The sequence below is a fragment of the Miscanthus floridulus genome, chromosome 1 (genome assembly GCF_019320115.1).
Source record: "Miscanthus floridulus cultivar M001 chromosome 1, ASM1932011v1, whole genome shotgun sequence".
In the NCBI taxonomy this organism is placed as follows: domain Eukaryota; kingdom Viridiplantae; phylum Streptophyta; class Magnoliopsida; order Poales; family Poaceae; genus Miscanthus; species Miscanthus floridulus.
This window is the reverse complement of record NC_089580.1, coordinates 120526834-120540336: the sequence shown is the minus strand read 5'-3', so window position 1 is coordinate 120540336 and position 13503 is coordinate 120526834. Positions and strand designations below refer to the sequence as shown.

Below are 13503 nucleotides of genomic sequence, written 5' to 3'. Positions count from 1 at the left end.
CATTTGCTCGGAGTTTTGCGAAGGTCTGCTCTAGGTTGGCTATGAGCTGGTCAGCCCATTTGGACTTGACCATGATATCGTCAACATAGGCCTCAACGGTTCACCCGATGAGGTCCCTGAAACACTTGAGCATACAACGCTGATACGTAGCCCCCACATTTTTTAGACCGAACGGCATTGTGACATAGCAGAATGATCCGAACGGGGTGATAAAATATGTCGTGAGCTGGTCAGACTCTTTCATCGCGATTTGATGGTATTCGGAGTACGCATCAAGGAAGCAGAGAGTTTCGCACCCTGAGGTCGAGTCGACTACTTGATCTATGCGCAGTAAAGGAAACATATCCTTTGGACACGCTTTGTTGAGAACCGTGTAATTAACACACATTCTCCATTTCCTACTCTTTTTTTCTTATCAGAATGAGATTGGCTAACCACTCGGGGTGACACACTTCCTTGATGAATCCGGCCACCAAAAGCTTTGCAATCTCCTTGCTGATGGCCCTATGCTTCTCCGTGTGGAAGCGATGTAGGCGCTGCTTCACTGGCTTGGAGCCTAGCCTAATCTTCAAGGCGTGCTCGGTGACTTCTCTCGAAATGCCTGGCATGTCCGAGGGTCTCCATGCAAAGATGTCACTGTTGGTATGGAGGAAGTCGATGAGCGTGCTTTCCTATTTAGAGGAAAACATGGTGCCAATGCGTACCACTTTGTCCTTAGAGTTGTTGGGGTCTATGAGGACCTCCTTGGCGTCCTCCATGGGCTCGAAAGACCCAGCCGATCGCTCGAGGTCAGGTGCTCCTTCGACAATCTCCTCCCTAATGGCCGCAAGCTCTTTGGAGGCGACAATCATTGAGGAGTGTTCGTAGCACTCGACCTCGCACTCATAGGCGCACTGAAGGAGGTGCCGACGGTGATGACCCCACACGGACCCAGCATCTTCAACTTCAGATAGGTGTAGTTGGGGACAGCCATGAACTTCGCGTAGCATGGACATCCTAGGATGACGTGGTAGGTCCCGTGGAACCTAACCACCTCAAAGGTAAGGGTCTCCATCCTGTAATTGGTCAGATTAACAAAGGTGATAGGCATATTGATCTGCCCGGGTGGCACGGCCTGCTTTCCAGGACGATGCCGTGGAAAGGCACCCTAGTTGGCCGGATGCGCGATCGGTCGATGCCCATGGCATCGAGTGTCTCAGCGTACACGATGTTGAGGCCGCTGCCTCCATCCATCAGCACCTTAGTGAGCCACTTCGTGCCAACGATCGGGTCGACCACGAGCAGGTATCTTCCCGGCTGTGGGATGCTTTCCGGGTGGTCGGTCCAATCAAAGGTGATGGCAAACTCCGACCATCGGAGGAAGGAAGGCGTGGCCGGCTCGGCCACATAGACCTCACAACGCGTAAGCTTTTGGCGGCGTTTAGAGTCATAGGCCGCCGACCCCTCGAAGATCATGAGGCAGCCATCCAATGTCGAAAAGCCATCGTCCTTCCCCTCGGTGTCATCTGCCGCCGGCTTGGGCTCTGTTGGTGCAGAAAGTGACCAACAAGTAAATATTTATAGTTTTGTCGTATGTTGTGATCGGAGGTGGCCTAGCACTCAATGACACAGGGTTTATACTGGTTCAGACAACGTGCCCTACGTCTAGTCTAGGTCGGTTGATGACTTTATTCTTGAGCCCAGGTGCTTAAAGTTTGCAGTGGGGTTACAAACGAGATGGAGAAAGATGGGGTGTACAAGAGGTCTGGTCGGCTCCGGTCGGAAGGGCCGAGAGTGATAGGAGCTCTGCTATGAGCTAAGTGTTCAAGCGTGTGCTTGAGGTCCGAACCTAGCGGTTTTGTGGTTGTGAGCTAGTGAACTTGATCAATCTAATGAGTCTAGAATCACTTCCATATTGGGAGAGAGCACATCCCCTTTTATAGATAAAGGGGATGGCCATACAAGTGAGAGAGAGAGAGAGAGTTTCGTATGCTTCTAAGTCTTGTTGCTCATGCTGGTGGGTACAGGATGATGGTAGACGCCCACAACACTATTGGATGTCAGATGCACGTGGGAGGTTACGCCGTCTTTGTTCGTGTATGGCAGATATCGGTACCTGCATATACTATTGATGCCCAGAAGCATGTGAAGAGTTTTCACCATGTTCACTCGGTACGGTAAATCTCAGCACCCACAACACTGTCGATGTCCAGAGACATGTGGAGAGCCTTACCGTATGGGAGTTAATGATACCCATAATACTATAGAAGAAAAATGCCGGCGCCTACGGTACTATTTCCTGCTTGAGCTCGCCTGGCCCTCCTCTAGCTCCCGTATCTTCGGCAGCAGCTCCTCCACCGCCATCACTGGACGCTGTAGCCACGAAGCCAGATTTGGCGGCCGGCTGCGCTCTGAAACGGAAAGGAGGAGGAGGCCGAGCTGCCGAAACGGAAAGGATGAGATAGGCCGCACGAAGGCGTGGGGCAATTACTGGGCCGGGCTCGTTTCAGAGGTGTCGCGAAGGTCGCCAGCGAGCGCGACTGGTCTCCAATTAGATTTTGCGAAAAATTTAGAATACATTATACCACGTGACGGAGGGAGTAGGCCGCAATACAACGGGTTGGGCCGATGCTGACGCTGCGGGCACTCCTAGGCCTTTGCTGGGCTGTCTTGATGCGATGGCGATGGAGAGCGCTGCTGGTTCCCGCTTCGACCATCAGGCCCGGTAGTACACTGCCGGTGCCGGGGACCGTGACACTTGGGCCGAGCAGATTTTATGCGCCTCGAACTTTGTGTGTACGCTACAAAGGCAGTAGCAGATAGCAGTGACAAGTTCCTGCTAGACGAGCGCAGCTACACAGGTGTGCGTGCTCGTAATAAAATGCTAGCGCAAAGAATTTTTGCATCCGAAAATAGAATTCTGTTCCCACCGAGCGTTTGGTTTGAGAGAATCCATCGATTTCTTTTCTTTGCAACGAACAACTTACCATCATCAGTCATCACACGTCAGAAGAACCAACTGCCCATTGGCCACCCTTGGCTACTATATTATTATTTTTTTCTGCGGTTATTATATGTATGTTTAGTTAACCAGTCATCAAAGTGGATAGATTATCAGAGAGAAGAAGAATTACAGAACCCTAAATCTTGCTTTCGACCTGTTCTCTCGGTGGATTGGTGGTTGCCAGAAGATTTCAGCCGCGATCAAGAGGCAACTGTTGTTCCGTGTAGTGTAGTAGTAACGAGGATTCACAAAAGTCAACGAGGAGAATTGTATTCAGACGAGGGGAGGGGAGCATTTCAACGTTCCCCAGACCATACGGCAAGGCACTGGCTGTTGTTCAGTGTTAGTACATTACATCCGGTTTGCATTGTGTATGTGAGCACCTAGCGTGCATAATACTGTATTATATATCACTGGTTAGAGCTGCTAACCAGCTGGGTTAGCGATTAAACAAGCTGATAGCACCCATCGATGTTGGCGATGACTGCGATGACCTGAAGATTCTGAATTTCCTTCAAATTGCAAGCCGACACCCAGAAAGATGAAAGAGTCACACGGCAACAGGGCTCCTCTTGGGGGCTGTCCCTTTCCTTTCCTCGCCTAGCTAATATATATCTCCATCGATTCATTCATTCCATTGAACTGCTGTTTTTCTTTCTCTACCGTGTTGCTTTCAGGTAGAGATTCCAGAAGAAGCATCAGTGATGTAGCACAAGGTTTCTTTCTTTTATAAAATACTAGTCCCACTTCCGAAACCAAAACCAAAAACAAAAACGGTAGTCAAGCTAGGATGATCACATTGTGGTGTGGCGCCTGTGTTTGCTGGGGAACGGACAGTTTTGCTTCCAAAAATTACACAGATTTGTCTTCAGATGGATGGACTGAAACCAGCACACATGTGAAAACTACTTGGAGTACTATTCTTGTATTTCCCTACCCCATTTGGACTTTGTAGCCGGCCGGCAGTCGTCGGATAAGGAAACAAACCAATCTCCATCCATTCCTCCTTGACCCTGCCCGCATTGCGTATGGAAACTCGCTCGCTTTCCCTTTCAGAGCTGTTCCAATTGTTTTCCTTTCTTTCGTTTGCACATTCTTGGTGGATTCATTCACATGCGCTCTAGCCTTTCTGACAGAAGCTAAAACGGTCTGAAAAAATGTGTGGCAGAGCCTTTCTGACAGGACCTTCATTCAGAGTTTTGGTTTGTACATACAGTAGTACTAACAATGCAATTTCAGGGGAAACAACGGTCTGAAACTGAAACATGCCTGCCTCTGGTCCACACACACACACACACACACACGATTGGAGGCATGTAATTTTCTCGTGCCGTGCCGGATCCCGTCCACGCTGGGCAAACATATCTGATAGGAGTATCTCCGGGGCATGGCAAGTCGCGCCCGGCAGCGACTTGCCACTGCTTTCTTTCTTCCTTCCTTTCCCTTGGTTCATTCTCAGCTTTATTTGGCTTGGTGCGCAAAACGGTGGACTCGTCAATGCACGCTGCGCATATCTCCAATTTCATCACGTCGTTTTCAGACTTGTTTTCATCGGCACGAGCCATCGACAACAAGATCTTCTGATTTTTTTTTTTTTGTTGATTCATCCAGGATCCCTTTCTTTCCCTTGTGGTGAATGAAACTGACCAAAAGGCTACTGAACTCGTTCAGGCCTTGTTTAGTTCCACCCCAAATTCCCAAAAAGTGCTACAGTACCTATCACATCGAATGTTTGCGGCCCGTGCATGGAGCATTAAATGTAGACGAAAAAAAAATAATTGCACAGTTTGGTGGGAAATTGCGAGACGAACGTTTTGAGCCTAATTAGTCCATGATTGAACACTAATTGCCAAATAAAAACGAAAGTGCTACAGTAACCCCAATTTTCAACTTCCTGAAATTAAACGCGCGCTCAAAGTCGAAACACTGTGCAAAGTGGCAGCAGGAAGGATTTCATTGCATCACTGATCCATCAGGAGACAAGAGTGCAGTGCACACTGAGCTGCTGAAATGAAGCTGGTATTAAAGTCGGCTGATAAGCCGGCTGAAGCTATTTTATTGTGAGAGAAAAATACTGTAAATTCTAGCCGACTGATAAGTTCAAGCGAACATGCCAAGGATGGCTGGCTTGCAAATCACAGTAGTAGTATTGATACTTTAGAAAGAAGAGTACTAGTGTTATAGCATAGTACTCCTAGTGATTAACAAGGATTTGAAAGCAAGCCGGCAAGCGTGCATTCATTGCATTGGCTGCCTGCACTGCCCATTTTTTGAAGCTGCAAGTAGCATGGAGGCTGCCTGCACTGCCCATTTTTTGAAGCTGCAAGTAGCATGGAGAACATGTGCTGTGCTGCTAGCGCGGCTGCGGACCCTGCATTCCTTGGCTCCTCCTCATGTCTGTGTCCCACTGTCCCCTCCCCTGCTAAACTAGGAGTAGTCTACTATCACTCTATCAGATATGTTTCAGGTACAGGTACTACTACCAGTAACAATAATGGATTAGTTAACAGAGGGCTCCACCTGTTTGTTTATTATTATTATGACACAAACAAGCAGGCAGAAGAATCAGAGGCATGTCAAGAAAGAAGGGCATCTCAAAGCAGGGCCGCAGACGGTGGTAGGGCGATGAGGAATCTGACGGTCCCTCGAAAGCGCCTTTCTCTCAGAGGAGATAGGAATCTTTTTCAAAAATTCAAACTTTGTTTCTGCTCTGCCTCGCCGTGTGTCCGCTGCTACCATGCATCTTGGTCCTTGGAAAACCTGAAAAAGATTAGCGACAGAAAGATTAGGGAGCTGGGGACAGGTGTCGTACTCCTAATAATTCATAACAAAATCAAATTGCATATCAGCTTAGGCAGAAAGTGAAGGAAGATTAGGGAGGAAAGCTGTACTGCCAGTAGTTGCATTATCAGTAGACTAGCAGGAGATCCTTTTTTATAGTATTTTCTCTGGAAAGAAAGAAAGTAGCTGCAGCATTATTGGAGGCAGGAAACTAGTAGTAGTCATACAAGAGAGGAAAAACAATGAGGTAGCAGAGGGGGCGACGAAGCAATGGTGGGTGGCAGAGCCGATATGAATGATGGTGCAGCTGCGCAACCGAACCGTTTGTATTTGTATATGATTGACAGCAACAACAACAAACAAAGACTTGAGCATAGGAGGCAACAGTTGGAGTAGGGCACTAATTACAAATCCAGTGATTCGAGGCATGACATCAGGATCAATAGTAGTTTAAAAACACTGTAGATGCGTCAGGCTTAATTGGTTGATTGTATTCATAACTAGAGAGAATGAGAGATGATCCTAATCTAAAAGTCAACTGTTCCATTGGCGTTTATTGTCCTCGGAAATATAATCGTCCATGGAAAAGCACATCTCTATCATAAGTTGATCTTTCTTCTGATCCTAGAGTATCTCCACCAATTTGTTTTTCCTTTTTCTTAAAATTTACTATAGGCAGTGGATTAAGAAAGTCCATCCCTCTATTTAGGTAGGACCCATCTGTCAATGGGTAGAAATCTCCTTTTCTCCCTTTCTCCCTCTCTCGGTGCCTTCCCAGCAGCGGTGCGGTGACCGGCGTGGCAGAACACGCACAACTCGCCCGCTCAAACTCGGCGGCGGCCACGATGCTGCAGAGCCTGCATGCATAGCTTTCCTGCTCAACCCTCCGTGTCCCTGAGAGCGAGGCTAATAATACGGTAGGATTACTAGCGGTAAAGCTTGGTACAGTCTTCTCTCAGCTAACTCTTCACTGTTAATACATAACCCACTTGTCTGTCTCATAAAGTTTTTTTTTTTGTTTGTTTTTGTGTCCAAACCGACTGTAAGCTTACAGTCCGTTTCTTCTCTCTCTCCTCCAGCGCAGCATTTAGCCAGTTTACAACATGTTATTATACTTGTTCTCATGCGACGGCCGGTGTAGCTCGCCCGTTCAGCCCCTGGTGGCCCCGGCATGGCAAGGCCCCCGCTCGACCCCAAACACGACAACAAGTGATGCTCCGTTAGTGTGTGGTGCAGTTGTGTAGCGCCACTACTTCCTCCGGTGAGGTTGCCCTATGCATGGAATCGGGAGAGAAAGGGAAAGGTGATGAGTTGATCTCCTCTCTTTTTTTAGGGATTGAAGGATACTTTTTCAATTGAGAAAAAGAATTAGAAAAAGGGGATTGGAAAGAAGATTTGTTGGAGCCTTTTTTTTTCTTCAATTCGATCCACTTTATCACTGGCACAAGGACAGGATGTCACTTTTTCTTAATCTGGTGTAGATGCTCTTATGCGGTTACACAACGCATGTAACACACCATTTTAGAACACTTGGAGCTATAAGTTCCACAACAACATATGATCCACTATTTTTGGGGCGTTTTCATTCCAATTGAGCTACATGACCAACACACACATATGATCCACCGTTTGGAGACGTTTGGAGCTACATGATAATGTATCCATGGTGTATGTCCATGGCATGCATGTATGGTGGGCTTATCCACGGTGTGTGTCAACAACTGGTCAGAGTTGCATATGCTCGAATTGGTCGGGATTTAATCCACTTGAGTTGGTAAAGTTTTATGCGCTCGAGTTGGTCAGAATTACTTGTGCTTGAGTTGGTCAAAGTTTCACTCAAATTTCTCGGAATATATATATATATATATATATATATATATATATATATATATATATATATATATATATATATATATATATATATATATATATAGAGAGAGAGAGAGAGAGAGAGAGAGAGAGAGAGAGAGAGAGAGAGAGAGAGAGAGAGAGAGAGAGTGGAGGTAATGGATAGTGTAACGAGTTTGAGGCACTTAATATTGGGTAACGCTTCTCTTTGCAATAGTAGTATAGAAAGAAAGAGAGGTAGACATTAACGACATGATATCCCTGTCAATATTTGGCCTAGGGGATAGATGTCGTTGTGCGCACAAAGTATTTATCATTGCAACTTTGAACTTGTTGTATTCTGAAGCAAAGATCCAATCACTTATCCAACATAAAGAGGCTATTTTTAATATCGAGATGGGCTGGTAACAGAGAAATCTATAGAATATTAGTTTAGGGTTAATTTTTTGCTTAATGCAGATGTAGGTAATTTAACAACACTTAGAAGGGTGGTTTAATTTTACTTTTTTCTAGCTAATTGATAATTTTCCGACCTTGAGAGTTAATGTGGATGTTTATTTTGTAGTCAAATTGTAGAGGGGTAATTTACTTTAATTTTCTATGATTAATGTGCTGATTTCGAGGCTTGGAAATTGACATACTAATACTAAAAATACTAAGATAAAAAAAAGAAAAAGAAAACGAGCTAGCTCCATGAAGACGACTTACCAAAATCTTCTACAAAGGTCTGAATTCTGATGGATGACGTGGAGTTGTCTACTAACGGTCAAAAGTCTGAGTGTCCAACCAACTCAGCCTGTTCGTTTGGCTGTGGGCCTGTGGCCAGTGGCGGAGCTGGTGAATTTTGACGTCTAGGGCCACTATCTAAGTGAGTGAATCATCAGCACCGGTACTGGCTTAAATACTCTATAGATAAGAAAAGCAACAAAGAAAATGCATAATCAACAAAAAAAACTGGATATAAAAGTAGTGAAGGATATACATGTGTTTCCATCTTTATGAATCAAGAGATCTGCAATGTACAGCATTGATTCATCCAATCTTAATAAAATATACAGACGGTGCCATCTGCTATGTCAGATGCATACATGAACACACCAATGGAATTTGGGTTGATCTAGATTGGGTGGATGGATGTTTACATTGGTTCAGAGGAGGCAGGAGGGGCGCCACCTCTTGCTGGTCCGACGACCGCCAGGCCACAGCAAGACGTGCATGCTATGGACACAGGCCGCAGTGCCACGGCTCAACCTCTAGGCGCCGTCACGGCTTCACCTCGCTCCGGCCTCCGAGAGGGGGCTGCCGGCTGCGTGCCGCCGCGACGGACAGCTGCTAGTCATGCGCTAGGGGTTTGGACATTAGTGAGGTCTTGTTTAGATTGCAAGTTTTTTCACTCTCTCTTCATCACATCAAATCTTTGGACGAGTATTAAATGTAGATAAAAAAATAACTAATTACACAGTTTGATTGTAAATTACGAGACGAATCTTTTAAGCCTAGTTAGGCCATGATTGGACAATAATTGTCTAATACAAACGAAAGTGCTACAGTGCCAAATACTGATTCCTAACCCCAATCTAAACAAGGCCTGAGTGCGGAGCGCCCAGTGAGAGGCGGCGTGCGCGAAGAAAGCTGAGCGCTAGGGAAAGGGCCGGCGTACAGCGACGCAGGATGCCCCAGGCGCGAGGCCAAGCTGGGCAAAACTAGGCCGCGCGACCATGGGCTGCGAGCTTGGGCCAGGAGAATTTAAGAGGGACATAAGAGGTTTTCTGGGCCACGCCTAGGGCCGTGGCCCTAGTGGCCCTAGCCCAATATCTGCCCCTGCCTGTGGCCCTAGTCGGAACAGTATTTTTCTCTCACACAAATCAGCCAATAATATTTCTTCATGAACCAGCAACAAAATGAACCAGCCAACCGAACATAAGAAAGCTGGGATGGCAAGGCTTTTCGCCGTCCAAAACGAGACGGAAAAGGTGCCGTCCGGCGAGGTCAAGTCTTGTCCTGCCCACCTGCATTGCCTTGCCCTGGTCGGCGGAGCAGGCACGGAAAGCAGAGCAGGAGCAGAGAGCCCGCCTGGCGTTTCCTTTGCATTCCACGCGCAGCGCGAAGGCGCAATGCCACGGAAATGGGTTGGAGCGGAAACGGAGGGGGAGTGTGCCGCGTCGACCGTCGATAGTGGGCTAGTGGCGTGGCGGTCGTCGCCAGGGGAGGAAAGGGAACCCAAACAGATGATTTGATTAATGGTGGCGTACTTAACCGAGCATTTATATTTAATCCCATCCACCATTGATTAATCGATCGAAGGGGGGAAGATATTAAATAAGGGGATGGCTGGCTGAAGCTCAACTAAACTAATGGCCCTCCCCTCCTCGCGAATAACGCATCTGCTGGCTGCTGCTGCTGCGGCAGCCGCCGATGCCGATGCTGCGATTTCGAATTTCAAATGGGTGGATGGATTACCTTTTCTTTTTTTCTTCGGTTTCTGCCACTATATATAGTACTAGAGTATTTTATAAACAAACATGAGGATTTTTTTCTCAAAAAAACAAACAAACATGAGGGCCTTGTTTAGATTGTAAAAAAACAAACAAACATGAGGGCCTTGTTTAGATTGTAAGTTTTTTCACTCTCTCTCCGTCACATCAAATATTTGGACACATGCATGGAGTATTAAATGTAGATAAAAAATAACTAATTATACAGTTTGATTGTAAATTACGAGACGAATCTTTTGAGCCTAGTTAGGTTATGATTGAACAATAATTGTCAAATACAAATGAAGTGCTACAGTGCCCAATACTGATTCCTAACCCCAATCTAAACAAGGCCGATGATTTAATCTGGAGGACTTGGACTTGGCAGACGACGACGACGAGACCTAGCGGCCTGGAAGGAGGTGAGGGGAGGGGACAAGGACAGTTCCAATACTTAAAAATTACGTATAGTTTTTATAGCTATTAATTTTAATAGACACTATATATAGAAACTATGATCCTAATAGATAGTTTTTATAGAACAATATTTTACCCAATTACATACATTCTCTCTCTATTCTTTACCAATCACATCCCTGTTTTGATTCTCGTGCAGACATGGTTTATAATTTAGACCTGATTTCTATAATTTTTTTCAACCTCCAATAACTATCTTACCACTTCAGCAAAAACACGACAGAATAATTAATGTCCCTGTAAACTCTCGTGGTTTCGGAGTTACGTGTCAACGGCGACCCCTCCCACGGCGATCCCCCCCTCGTTTCTGCCGCAGCCGCCTCCTAGCAGACAGCGACCCGTTGCTATTCCGATTCCCCACCTCGCAACTCAAGCCCGCCCGCCCCAGGCCGCGTCCGCGTGCATATAAGCAGCCCATTCGCCAGCCCATTTCCCCTCTGCTTGCTTTGCCTCACCTGCCGCTGCCCCTGCCCTGCCCTGCCCACATCTTCCTTCCTCCCGTCGCCGCCTGAAACCGCCGCGCTCTCCACCCCTGCCCCCCGTCTTCCTTTGCATGCAGGAGCAAGGACGACAAGAAGAAGGCTCGACTCGGCTCTTCGACTTGGAGAGCAAGGGTCTCATTCTCTCTCTCAGAGGGGAGCAACAAGAGGATCGGATGGCGATTGACCACGAGTCCCCGTTCAAGGAGCTCCGCCTCAAAAACCGCAGGATCATGGTGAGTTACCTGGCCGGAGCCGCTCATCCCCTTCCTTCTGTCTTCTGTAGCCCCCGGGCCCTGCCATTCTCGATTTGCCTTCTTGCCAGCCAAAAACAACTTGTTTTCTTTCCGTTACTGTTGGGGTTCGGTTTGGTATTTGGGACGAATGCTTACCTCTGTGCGGCAATGGCGGCGATGCCATAGATTGAAGGGCCTAGATTGAACGAGTGTTTCTTGACCGCCTCAGCCCCTTTCTTTGGGATCTCCGCATTGCCTCTCCGATGCAGCCGGCGTCTCATTCTGATTGTCTTGCTATCAAATGAATTCCGTGCCGCCCTTCCCCAAGCAATAATTTTTTGAGCGCAAGCAACCAAATTTCTTGGCGATGGTTCCAAGGAGATAGAATTTTCTCTCTCTCTTGCAGGCTACTATTCCATCTTGTTTGTTTGTCAATCCATCGCTGAGCTTTTCTTGGCAAACAGCCAATTCAAATGCTTGGCCATTGAGCAAAGTGGTTGTGCTGCATAGCCTAGTCAACTGACCCTCTTGGTTGTTTTCCGTGCAGGGAGGCGGCGGCCCTGACCCTGATCCGGAGGAGGAGGCCGCGACGGCGGCGTACGTGGAGCAGTGGCCGCGCTGGCTGCAGCCGCTGCTGTCCGCGCGCTTCTTCGCGCATTGCAAGAAGCACAGCGACTCCCACCGCAGCGGCGAGTGCAACATGTTCTGCCTCGACTGCAGCTCCGCCGCCGCGGGCGCGGGCACGGGCACGCGCGCCCTGTGCTCGCTGTGCCTCGCGCACGGCCACCGCGACCACCACACCATCCAGATCCGCCGCTCCTCCTACCACGACGTCATCCGGGTCTCCGACATCCAGCGCTTCATGGACATCGCCGGCGTGCAGACCTACGTCATCAACAGCGCCCGCGTCGTCTTCCTCAACGAGCGGCCGCAGCAGCAGAAGCCAGGCTGCGGCGGCGGAGGCAAGGCCGCGTCGGCGTCCGCCAACCTCTGCGAGGTCTGCGCCCGCAGCCTCCTCGACAACTTCCGCTTCTGCTCCCTCGGATGCAAGGTCATCGGCTGCTCCCCCGACGCCGCCAAGGCCAGGAACTGGCTCCTCCTGCCCGCCGACGGCGACGACTCCACGTCCTCCTCCTCGGCCCTGCGCAATGCCGACAAGAAGCAGAGCTTCACGCCACCCACGCCGCAGCCGACCCTGCCGACGAAGCGCCGCAAGGGCATCCCGCACCGCGCGCCGTTTGGCAGCCTCATCGTCGAGTACTAGCTCCCTCTTCCACGGCGGCGGCGGCGGCTGCTGCATTGGCATTGGCACTACACGCGCGCGGTAAAGCAGAAAGTACTCTTCAACCAACGGAATTGAATCGCACAGTGAATCCATGCCATGCCTGAATGAATCCGCCATTACGGCAATGGAATGGGATGGCCACCACTTCGGTGGCCTGGCCGCCTTCCTTTGCCATGGCACTTTGGTTGGTGGTGCTTCTCGAGGTGGATGCCATTTGCTCGCTGGCTTTGCTTTCCACAAAGGAACGAAGGGAGAGAAAGGTGGAGGAAGAATCAAAACTAGCTTTTCATCACTGTTGTTAGGACACAAGATATATATATTTCTTTCTGATAGAAATATATGTACATTTTTAGTCTTGTTATATGTTTCGAATCATCATAGTGGAGCAGTATATCTAGCTTTTGTGATGCTTTTACTAGATTATTAGTATTAGGTTGTCTGAAGAAACCATGTTCAGGAGATAACCATGTTTGTACTACAAGGTACTAAGCTATGGAGGTGGTGATTTGCATTTAGCAAGCTCTGCTTGCTTGCAGTGGTTTCAGAGCATTGCTTTTGCTTGTGTGTTCATCTGTAAAAATCAGGCATTGCATAGATGAGGAGGATGGATATATAAGGAGAATAATCCTGAACTGAACCAAGTTTCTATGATGGATTATGCGGTTCTGATATTCATTCATTCAGATTGTCATCAAAGAAAGAAGGTTCTCCGCATTTGCATATTGCACTCAGGTGATGACTGAGGATAGGTCACATACCCAATTTGCCACTTGATGATGATAGTACTGTGACTCTGAGGAAGCAAGGAAATGCCGTCACGTTACTGCCCAGCAAGGTTGCGTTGATGGAAAGCCACTCTGAATGCGATTGCCTTGCTATCTACGGAGTACATGATTAATCGCCCTGATTATTATCGATTAGCATTGTTCTTGTTCATCTA

General features: G+C 47.9%; 1 protein-coding gene across 1 annotated transcript; it reads left to right on the top strand.

Moving 5' to 3' along the window:
• The first annotated feature begins 11008 nt into the window (after positions 1 to 11008).
• LOC136492183 (uncharacterized) lies at positions 11009 to 13200 on the top strand. Its single transcript, XM_066488290.1, has 2 exons — positions 11009 to 11278; positions 11826 to 13200. The coding sequence occupies exons 1-2, from the start codon at positions 11117 to 11119 to the stop codon at positions 12540 to 12542; spliced, it is 879 nt and encodes a 292-aa protein (XP_066344387.1). The 5' UTR covers positions 11009 to 11116; the 3' UTR covers positions 12543 to 13200.
• Positions 13201 to 13503: the final 303 nt, after the last annotated feature.

Coding starts and splice junctions, on each gene's coding strand:
- LOC136492183 (XM_066488290.1), top strand. CDS start 11,117: ATGCAGGAGCAAGGACGACAAGAAGAAGGCTCGACTCGGCTCTTCGAC. Junction 11,279..11,825: donor TCAAAAACCGCAGGATCATG/GTGAGTTACCTG, acceptor TTTTCCGTGCAG/GGAGGCGGCGGCCCTGACCC.